Source organism: Paroedura picta, chromosome 9 (assembly GCF_049243985.1).
Source record: "Paroedura picta isolate Pp20150507F chromosome 9, Ppicta_v3.0, whole genome shotgun sequence".
Classification (NCBI taxonomy): Eukaryota; Metazoa; Chordata; class Lepidosauria; order Squamata; family Gekkonidae; genus Paroedura; species Paroedura picta.
In genome coordinates, this window is record NC_135377.1 from 19,347,109 (window position 1) to 19,358,086 (window position 10,978).

The window sequence follows — 10,978 nt, forward strand, 5'->3', positions numbered from 1 at the left end:
GGGGTCCCCCTTGGGAAGGAAGGCAGAGCATAAGCAAACGCTCACGTAATTTTTTAAAGCTTGAACAACCAAACCATGTACAAACTTTCAAGCCCCGCAGGCCATTTCCTTAGGCTCATCGGAAAAAATGATGAGGGAGGAGAGAAGACAAAGTTCAGAGCTCGGCGGCCCCCACGCTGTAGCAAATCTTTGCAATACCTGCCCTCTGCATCTTGCCGGGGTGGAAGAGACAGGAGATTCCGGCATGCCCTTCCGGACGGCCATCTGTCTCACTTACTAAGCAAAACATCCTCGGCGCAGCCCACCTCCCTCCTCCCACCCAGATCCGGAGAAGGAAGGGGGCGGGAAGGGACGTGACACTGACTCAGCCAAGCAGCAGGGACTTACCCAGGGGCTGCGCCGGGACACGCCGCCGGGTTTATGGACACGCTGGGATGACTCCCTCTCCACGCCGCTGGGCAGCCGCCGATCACGCGTGGCCCCCGCTCGCCCATTGGCCGCGGCTTCACACACCTTTGCCGGCGATTGGCCGCGTCCCGCGCCCGCCTTCCCCGACGCCGCGCTGGGGAGCCGCCACCTGAATGGGGAGCTGCCCGCGAACAAAAAGAGAAAAATAAAGGCAGCATCCAGCAGAGAACGCCTGGGGCGGGGGGAGAAGGCGCTTGTCAACAGCTGCTGCCGCCGCCTGCCAAAGCCGGCCAGGGGGAGAGGAGAGGAGGGGAGGAAAAGAAGGGGCTTCCAGCAAGGCCATGCTCAATTTTGGAGCTTCTCCTTTGCAGCTAGCCGTGAGTACAAGGGTCTCTCGCGCGGGCAGGGTGAAATTGGGGCGGTGGGGGCTAAGGGGGCCGAGCGGGGAACTGGTTTACGCGGGCTCGCTTTGGGCTGTCCAGGAGAATCCAAAAGGGGGCTTCTTCCCTGAAGGCGACGCAGGCAGATAGGATCGAATGAATATCACGAGGCTCATATATTTTATTTGTCTGGACTATTCAAGAACCCGCAGTACGTTTTGGTGGAAAGATTGGGGGTCTCCTTGGATAATGGAGGGAGGGGAGCCCTTTGCGTAGGGGGGGATATTTGGGGTTTGCCACGAGGACCCTGGGTGCGGGCGAGAAGATGAGGGTTGCTAGGCAACGCAATAGGATTGGGAAAGGGATTACAAAAAAAAATAAGTTGGCTGGTTTCTGGGGCGAGGTTCTCGGCGACCCCCAAACTGGGAAAGAAGGATGTGGGGAGAAGGGGGGGCTGGCGGGCAGAGGCTGGGGAGCGGCCTGACAACGGAGTTGCGCGAAGAAACCTTCGCGGCTGAGCGAGGCGCAACATATGACTTGGGTATTATTTGCAATTATTGTTATTGCAAAGTTTAAGTAGAGCCCTGTCTGAGCCCTGTCTGAGGGCAAATGAATATGTATATATCTCTCCAGTTTAAACTGGACGCCTGTGGCAAGCCCCACACGAGCTCTTCGGCCCCCGCCGGCCTCACGTGGGAGTCGAGCAGCAGCACACGAGGGCGGGGAGAGCAGAGGGGTCCGGGGCCGCCCAGGGACGGCGGGCAGGATGTGGGCGCGGGGGAAGCGGCCGCTCTGAAAGCCCCAATGGCGGGAAGGATGAGCGCGGCGCTGGGGCGGCTGGCCTGGGCGAGGCCGGCCTTCGGGGAACAGGGGGGGAGGCGGGCGGCGGGGTTAGTGGGCGGCGAGCTTCGGTCCTGGGCGAGGCTGGAGGTGACGCTGCCCGGCTGGCCGTTTCAGGCGAGGCGGCGGCGCCTCAGGGGGCGTCGAGGCGGACGGGGCGAGGCCAGTCTGGAGGGAGGGCGGACGGGCAGGCGAGGTTGAGCGCCAGGAAGCAAGAGGAGAGGCAGGGCGCCGGGACTGCTCCGAGGGGGACAGGCCTTCGGCTGGGAATAGCAGCGCCCATTTTGGACTTCATCCCTGTTCGCGCCCCGTGTTTGCATCCCCCCTTCCTTTTTGTTGGGGGGGGGAGTTCTGGCGGGAATCTCCCCCCCCCCTTTTGTTGTTCAGACGTGATTCAAGCGGGTTGGCCTGAAGTAGCGCAACGACATTTGAGACCAAGAGGACCTTGAAGGCTTTGAGTCCAGTGGCACCTTTAAGACCAACAAAGATTTAATCAAGGCGTGAGCTTTCGAGTGCAAGCACCCTTCGTCAGAATATGATCTTCTTACATGACAGGGAATATATAGCAAAAATCAGTTCTGTTACATCTGTGTCACAACCAGATACAGGCTTTGAAGGCGTTGAATAAATCTTTGTTGGCCTTAAAGGTGCTATTTGGACTCAAATGTTGAAGGGCGTGATTCGTTTGCATCTTTCTCCCCCCCCCCCCCCGCCGCTCTTACCGGGCGTGGTTGAGAGGCGCATGAGCCAGCAACCTCGCTATGCCTTACCAGCGCCTGGATCCCGCCCATCTAAACCAACTTGAGCTCCCCGAGATATAGGGGAGTTCTGCTGCGGGACCTATCAAATTCCCTGGCGCTGACCCCCGATTAACCGACCGCATCAACGCAGCACGAAGTGCGCTTAAAGCTGATGGGTCCCGGTCGCCCTCTGCACATCCGCGGCCCCATTCCGTGCACTTCGGCACGCCTAAGCCGAATAGTATCCATGAGCTGAGGGGTACCCAAGTCCATAGAAATGTGGGCGAGCGTGCCTAGGTCTAGACCCACTTCCACGGGCTGGTTCTGCCCGACGCCCACTGGTTCCGGGGAAGGAAGGGAGGTGCCCGCATATGGCTGGAGGGGTTGGGTCGCGTTGGCGTTTTAATTGGCTCTCATGTTGCCGCAGGAAGCGGGGGCGCGTCTCCAGAGTGTGCATCGCAGAGAGATAAGATTCAAGTGCAGGGGTGGTCAAACCGGGCTCATGGGAATTGTAGTCCATGGACCTCTGGAGGGCCGCAGTTTGACTACCCCTGTTCAAGTGGGTAGCGCCGTTGGCCCGAAGCAGCACAACATCGGAGTCCAGTGGCCCCTTTCAGACCAACAAAGCCTTCTTTTCGCGGGCATGCACACGATTGCCTGAAGAGCGCCAGTGCGTGCACACTGCCGCTCTCGCCTTGAATCAATCCTTGCTGGTCTGGAAGGTGCCACTGGACTCGCATGATGTCGTGCATTGCAGAAAGATAATCGGGGTTTGTGTCCAAGGCCGCCGCGTCCCACCCCTCCTCCGCACGCGGCCGAAAGCAACGCGCTCCATGCGGACGAGCTTCGTCAGCCTTTCCCGGCAGCCGCGGGCGGCATCTCTTTCCTGCCTGCCGGGCCTCCCGGCGTGGGAGTGGAGGGATGGGCGGAGCCGGGAGTGGAGGGGAGGGGGGACGAGCGAGCTCGGCAGAAGTAGGTGAAAGGTTGCCGCGCTGCAATCCCCAGTTCACGTTTCCCCCGCGGTGGGGAGCAGTCGCCGATCACGCTTTGTTCACGTGTCTCCTCCCCCTGGGCCGGCTTCCTCGGGAGGCGCCAGCCAATCGGCTCCTGGGCTGGCTGTCCTCGGTGGCCAATGGGGAGCGCGGCGGCGTTCCCCGGGCTCGGGTGCGTGCTGTTTGGAATGTTCGGCGTGAGTCACCCTGGAGGTTCTTTGAGGCGAGCGTGGCTCCCCGCCAAGATCCGGCTGCCAGCGAGGATCTCCCTGCCCCCGGCTTAGCCGTCCTGAGTCTGGCTGGCTGGCTGAGCGGAGGTCTTTCTGTTCCGCATTGCCTTCCTCTGCAGTTTGCAATGATCGCAGACAAATCTAGCCAGGCTAATCGATTGGGTTCCTGTACAGGGTGTTGTAGGGGTGGCTTTACAGGAAGCCGGACAGATTCTTCCAAAGTCTAAAAACAAGGTGTGCCGGCGAATGACGTAGCAACCTTTCCAAGCTATACTCGTCTAAGTAAGGGTGCTGCTTGGGAGGGGAGTCATGTGTGCCTACTGCCCATGTTGCTCCAGAAGAAAGAAAAGAAATAGTTCAGAATGAATACAGCAGGCCTCTTGCAGGGCACAACCGAAAGAAAAGTGCTTGGCACACAAGGAAGTGACATAGTAGCCACGTTTTTTGTGTGGAGGGGCTTCTGTTTGGAGAGGAAAGAACAAACTTGCGCAAAAGTCCATTGTTTAATTCCATTGTCTGAGTCTCACTAATCTTTATTGGGGTGCTTCAAGTTGTAGCACTGTGAGGTATGTAGAATAAGTTCCTCCGTGTTCTGAGGGTTCACTTAATGCCTCTGATATGTGGGCCTTAGGCCAACAGGAGGGAAAAAGCCTTTAGGGCGACTCCCTTTTATTATTTCAGACTTTAGCTTGTTAAAAAATAGTTGCAGCACAAACAAATCCTTCAAAATATTACGATATATTTTTGAGGTTTTTTATTTATTTATTTTTATTTATTTATTTTTGATCCATAAACTTGTGCTTAGTTGTGGGATCTAATCAGCACTTGATTGGACTGAAATAATCAGCTGTGATCCAGTTTAAACAACCTGGATAGCCTATACTTTTCCAAATGCACAATAGTGAACAGCAACCAGAACTGGATAGTTCAGACTAGCTCTGTCTTATCAGGTTTTGGAAGCTAAGCAGGGTCGGTCCTGGCCTGTATTTGGAAGGGAGACTGCCAAGGGTCACAATGTAGAAGCCAGCAGTGACAAACATCTCTTGAAACCCCAGTGGGTTGCTTCTGTAAGTCAGGTGTGATATGCTATTAAAGAAAAGACTCTTGGTTTCTATATCTGTCTTCAGTAAGGTGTTGAATTATAGAATCATAGGGCAATTGTGCATGGTCACTAGCTTTATGATATCTAATAATTGCTAGAAAAAATAGTCCTTTTGGGGAAAGCTGCTTAGCATTGGAGTTCCATATAATATTTTGTCTACCCAGTTCAATACATGTTTTAGTTTGGCTCTCACAGGCTAAATTCAACTGTTTTCAGTAAGCACTGACAGTTATTTTTCAACAATGTTGGTAGCAGGTCATTCAAAATCATATCTGTTTTTCTCATAGGAAGGAATGGAGCAGCACATTAAAAAGTGTTCTTGGAACAATGCTACTGAAAAAAGTGATTTTGAAGCAGTGGAAGCTCTGATATCCATGAGCTGCAGTTGGAAAGCAGACTTCAGAAAGTATGTTGAACTGAGACCTATAACGCCAGCATCAGATATATCTGAAGAATTTGAGGAGAACCCACAACCTGCTGCTGATTTTAATGCAATATCAGCCTTTGTAAGTATGATGAATCTAAAATTGCTTTTTAATAGTTCTCCCTACATATATTCATTCAGAAGTAAGCCTTGATTAATTTGATTGTGTTTAGGAAGTATATGTTTGCACATGATTATAACTTACTACGGCTCATAGACCGTTCTAAGTAGTTAAGCCACATACCTATCTCACTAAACCATGGTTTTGTTCTTCTAGTGTTTGACTCCACCCTACAGCCCTTCTGACCTTGAAATGTCTCAAGCAGTCCCTCCAGCAGCACCATCTATTGTACAGAGCAAGTCAGTTGTTACTGATAAGTCTGGTCAAGCTTCTCCAGCTGCTGTTAAAAAGAATGAAACGGTCCCGGCATCAAGAGAGCTGAAAGCCCAGGCAACAAGCGTTATTCGCCACACTGCAGATGCCCAGCTTTGTAATCGCAGAACGTGTCCTGCAAGAACAGCCAGCGCCCTGAATTATCAGGTTGATAACACAAAGGAAGCAAGTCCGCAGGACAATGCGACATCAAGAGAAGATTCGTCTTGTGAAAACATGTCACTGAAGACTGCACTTCCTGAAAACGACAAGCTGCCAGGCGTGCAAGATCAGAGATGTCCAATGCTAACTGTTAACCCAGTGCATTTTGCACAGCCTTTAATGAATAGTGGCCTGCCAGTCCATGGATCAGCACAGCAGACTTCGTCACTGGTTGTCCCTACGTCTCCTATGCAAGCTGGAGGAGTCCCTTCTATGCCGTTAGTTTGCCAGATGGTTCCATTACCTGCGAACAACCCGCTTGTGACCGCAGTAGTTCCCAGCACCCCTTGCAGTCAGTTGCCATCGAACCTTTGTCAGCCTATGGTGTTTATGGGCACCCAGGTTCCCAAGGGAGCTGTTATGTTTGTTGTCCCCCAGACTGTTGTTCAGAATCCGAAAGCTCCTGTGATCAGTCCTAACGGCACCAGACTTTCTCCTATTGCTCCTGCTCCAGGTTTTGCTCCTGTTGCAACCAAGATCACTCCAACCATTGATTCTCTGAGAATAAGAAGTCATGTTTGTAACTATCCGGGATGCGGAAAAACGTATTTCAAGAGTTCCCATTTGAAAGCCCATGTGAGAACGCACACAGGTAAATTTACAAATATACAAAATTCAAAATGGAGTTCGTATGTTACATGCATATTGGTGGCAAGATTTTCTACATTTGGGGAGTATGGAAAACTTACCAAGAATTCCCAAGTTCATTTAGGCTATATAGGCAAAATAGGAGGTATTAACTAGGAAATGCTCCATTGCCATGGGGAAAAAAATGTATTCCTTGGCTAGCCATGCCATAACTAGGAATAGTTAAATGCAGGAGAGGGAATTAACTCTTCACATGATTCTCATCAAAGATGAGTAGCATCTTCAAGCTAGTCTACACCTAAAGCCTCTGTCCCACAACAAATCCAACTAGTGAGGCAGACTAGAATGGCTTAAGGCACTGGCACTAGCTTTTATTGCTCTTCCAGGAATGAGTTTAAAGCACACAGTTCTAAATAAGTATTGGGGGGGGGGGGACTGGCCATCCAGTGTAGCTTTCTCTGCCTGCTGCTCTGGTTGTGGGAGGTGAACTTTCGGTCAGAACTTGCTGTTTTCTTCATGAAAAGTTATAATGTGCAGCAATTCTGCTTTTTTTGTGCAGAAAAAATTTGTTCATGCAAAAATGTCTGATTTGGGGATAATTAGCACCTTTTCCTATTGATAATCATAATGCTGTGAGAATCATTGAAGCTACAGTCCAAGAAGACTGACTCAAAGTGTGATTTTAATTCAGCCTGGAAGCTGGCTGTATTCCTTCTTACATTATGTGCTGCCCGGATCCCGTTCAAGTTCTTGGTTTTTTAAGGCCTTACGCGGGTTGGGACCCACATACCTGAGTGACCGCCTATTGCCCTATGCTCCCCGCAGGGCCTTACGCTGTGCAGGTGAGAACCTATTGGTCGTTCTTGGCCCTAGGGAAGCGTGTTTGGCCTCAACCAGGGCCAGGGCCTTTTCAGTCCTGGCCCCCACCTAGTGGAATGAGCTCCTGGGTGAGCTGTGGCCCCTGCAGGATTTCCGCAGGGCCTGTAAAACTGAGCTCTTCCACCAGGTTTATGGTTCAGGCTAGGGTCACCAAACTAGAGTCACCGCCCCCCCCCCCCCTGGGGTTTCGAAGTGTACATCGCTCCTTCTCTATTTTCTCCATCGCTTCGGTAGTGGGGGTGGGAAGGGGATTCTTTTGCCGTCATGTTGGAATTTTTAAAGTCTTTTAATGGGGATTTTAACGGGGTTAAGACTACTGTAACCTGCCTCGAGCCTTATAGGGAGAAGAGGGAAATAAATCTAATAATAATAATCCTAGGAATACTGGTTGCCTACAGAAGTCCCCTCCCCAACAGTTGGAGTAGGAATCCATATTGCCTATTGTTCGTAAAGAAATACTTATGGCTCTGCTTTCTGCTTCTATTGTAGGCGAGAAGCCATTCAGTTGTAGTTGGAAAGGCTGTGAGAGGAGGTTCGCACGTTCTGATGAACTGTCCCGCCATCGTAGAACACACACGGGTGAGAAAAAATTCGCCTGCCCTATGTGCAATCGTCGGTTCATGAGGAGCGACCACTTAACGAAACACGCACGTCGGCACTTATCAGCCAAGAAGTTGCCAAATTGGCAAATGGAAGTGAGCAAGCTTAACGATATTGTTGTACCACCTCCTACTGCACCTGCACAGTGAAGTATTGCCACGGGAAGACACTGTCAAACAACTGTTGTTGCTGTGGCTGGAGGAGGGATGTCAAGCCAGCTTCCAAAATAAGTCTGAGGTTCTACAGTGTCAGCCTTTGATGGCTGCTAGAACAGACAGCAGGGATGGCTCTGAGGTCTCCTGGAAAAAAAAAACCAGTCAGATGGGACAGTAAGTTTCTCCTGTGTAGGGAAAGGAGAAATATAAGTGTCATGCAAGAGTGAAGCTTTAAACATCTTGTTTGCACTACTTGTATGCACTATAGATCAACCAGGTATAAGTCAGAGCGATGTGTATGTGTTTAGGCTTAAAACCAGAGACGAATAACGGTCTGGTGCAGAACCAGATAATGTTCGGTTATACCAAAGTGCTGTAACTTCCTTTCAGGCAGCAAATAATATTTGATTCATTCTTTGTTGCTTCAAGGCTCAGTCATCAGACTGGTGGAACTCTGGTTATCAGAAACCCCCTTGTGCTTAGGCCTGTTTATCGCCATCACTTAGGATATCAAGTATAGGTAATCGTACCAACATAAAAAGTTAAAACATCGAATTGATTCAGAATGTCTCATGGATGGGACGGGGGTTTAAAACATCCAAAAATGGATCCATTTTGTTATGTTATCATGCAACTCTAATAGTATTTTGCTATTCCTTTTGAAAGCATCATGGTAGTACTATTAGCTGGACTGATGCAATTGCTTTTACATTGCTTATGGTTTCATTTATACCTTGACATTTTTAAAATCTTGATATAGTGCACTTTGTTAAAAATGTAATCATAAGAGTGAACTGAGGTTGTTTCGGGAGAAAGGACAAGAGCAGTATGCTATGCTACTTTCTAAAAATATTACTCTTGAAGATATGCATCTGTTGGAAGCCAAATGGCCTTTATATGTTAAAGGCTTTATGCGGTGTTAAATCAGAAAATGTGAGAAGCTAAAGGGTGTCAAGACACCAAATTGGTACACCATGATTATTAAACTATTTTTCCTTGGTGGTATTTGTGTTCCATCTTCTACACTACTGGTGAAGAATAAACTGCTGGAGAGTGGTATGATATCTATTTTGTGACTACTTTAAAATTTTGCACACAATTTCTTATTGTACTTTATACCTTGTTTACAATAAAGATCCAGTTTTGTTTAATACAGACACATGTGTATTCTCACATTTTTAATTGTTTGAAAAATGGACTGTAAAAACTCTGCTCATTAATTCTGAGCCGGAACTTTCTAAAGACAATTAACATTGTAGATCATCTTGAAAAAGGTAAAGGTAAAGGTATCCCCTGTGCAAGCACCGAGTCATGTCTGACCCTTGGGGTGACGCCCTCTAGCGTTTTCTTGGCAGACTCAATACGGGGTGGTTTGCCAGTGCCTTCCCCAGTCATCACCGTTTACCCCCCAGCAAGCTGGGTACTCATTTTACCGACCTCGGAAGGATGGAAGGCTGAGTCAACCTTGAGCCGGCTGCTGGGATTGAACTCCCAACCTCATGGGCAGACAGATTCAGACAGCATATCGCTGCCTTACCACTCTGCGCCACAAGAGGCTCTCATCTTGAAAAAGGGACGTATAATTGAGCACATAATGCAGTAGACCCCCCAGAGGACTATCTTAGATCTGTTTGTGTATCTAACCACAGAGTGGGATTCATTTGTTACGTTTCTGATTCCTATCCCCATTCCCCCCACCTTATTTTTAACCTAATTTTTCGGGTTCATATAAGATTACAATTTTTATTAACAACTAATGTGTATCTTATCTAATGGTTAAATCTACCAGTCTTCTTGTAAGAGCCTCTTATCGTGCAGAGTGGTAAGGCAGCAGAAATGATGTCTGAAAGCTCTGTCCATGAAGCTGGGAGTTCAATGCCAGCAGCCGGTTCAAGGTTGATTCAGGCTTCCATCCTTCCAAGGTCGATAAAATGAGTACCCAGCTAGCTGGGGGGTAAACGGTAATGACTGGGGAAGGCACTGGCAAACCACCCCGTATTGAGTCTGCCATGAAAATGCTGGAGGGCGTCACCCCAAGGGTCAGACATGACCCGGTGCTTGCACAGGGGATACCTTTACCTTTTACCAGTCTTCTTATGACATTTTCATGCTATTGTAGCATGAGAAATCGGTCTGATAACAGTTTTTACAGAGACTTAGCAATTGTTTTAAGCATTTCTGGGCATATTTGTGTAATAATTCACCATTGAATTACACAAATGCACAGCTGGTACTTAGAAATAGTATATTTTGGTAACCCTTAAAGTAGCGGTCCCCAACCTTCTTGTAGTTGGGGACCACCTCCGAGGGTGGGAGAGAACCGGCGGCCCGGCCACAGGAGCTGCACGTAAACGCGCACCCGCAGTTGCCGCGCATACGCGTTTTCACCACTAGGTGGTGCTAACGTGCATGCGCAGAGCAGCTGCACGTGCGCGTTTTCGCCAGCAGGGGGCGCAAACACGCATGTGCGGCGGCTCCGCGCTGCGGGGGGGAAGTCGGGCGCGGCCGCTGGTGGCCCGGTACTATGGCCTTAGCGGCCCGGTACCGGGTCACAGAGCGGGGGTTGAAGACCCCTGCCTTAAAGTATATAGATTTCCCCCCTTTGAAACCAGTGTTAGGCCATCCAGTCATCCTATATACAACCATTTTTATAAATAAACACCAATGTGAAACGTTAGTCCATTTCTTAACTATATTTTTATGTAGAGGGAAAAAGCATTTTTATAGTCTGCATGATATCATGCAGGCTAAAATTTACATTATCTTCTTCCATCATGAGTTTACCTCCATAACTTCCTCTCAAACCAGATGGGAATTCCTAGAATGTCTTCTTGCTTGGCTACCAAACCATACATTCGTCTGTCCAAGCACATTTGAAGAACCATTTTTCAAGCAGCGTATACGGTTGGGAAACTACTACTCGCATTTACTCACATGTCCAACTAGGGGTTGTGTGCCCCTGCCATTGAGAGGGCCCAGCAACCTCTACCATGCTCTGGGAATAGGTCTGCTGACCCTGGGCCAACAGTAAAGCCACGAGGCCAT

At 49.6% G+C, this 10,978-nt stretch overlaps 1 protein-coding gene across 2 annotated transcripts; it reads left to right on the forward strand.

Annotated features, from left to right (window-relative positions):
• Positions 1 to 394: 394 nt before the first annotated feature.
• KLF10 (KLF transcription factor 10) lies at positions 395 to 9,090 on the forward strand. Of its 2 annotated transcripts, none has more exons than XM_077351752.1 (4): positions 395 to 785; positions 4,980 to 5,198; positions 5,394 to 6,303; positions 7,668 to 9,090. In XM_077351752.1, exons 1-4 carry the CDS (start codon positions 750 to 752, stop codon positions 7,925 to 7,927), a joined length of 1,425 nt encoding a protein of 474 aa, XP_077207867.1. In that variant the 5' UTR covers positions 395 to 749; the 3' UTR covers positions 7,928 to 9,090. The 2 variants fall into 2 exon arrangements, with proteins under 2 accessions (XP_077207867.1, XP_077207868.1); XM_077351753.1 differs by lacking the exon at positions 395 to 785 and adding an exon at positions 3,861 to 4,156.
• Positions 9,091 to 10,978: the final 1,888 nt, after the last annotated feature.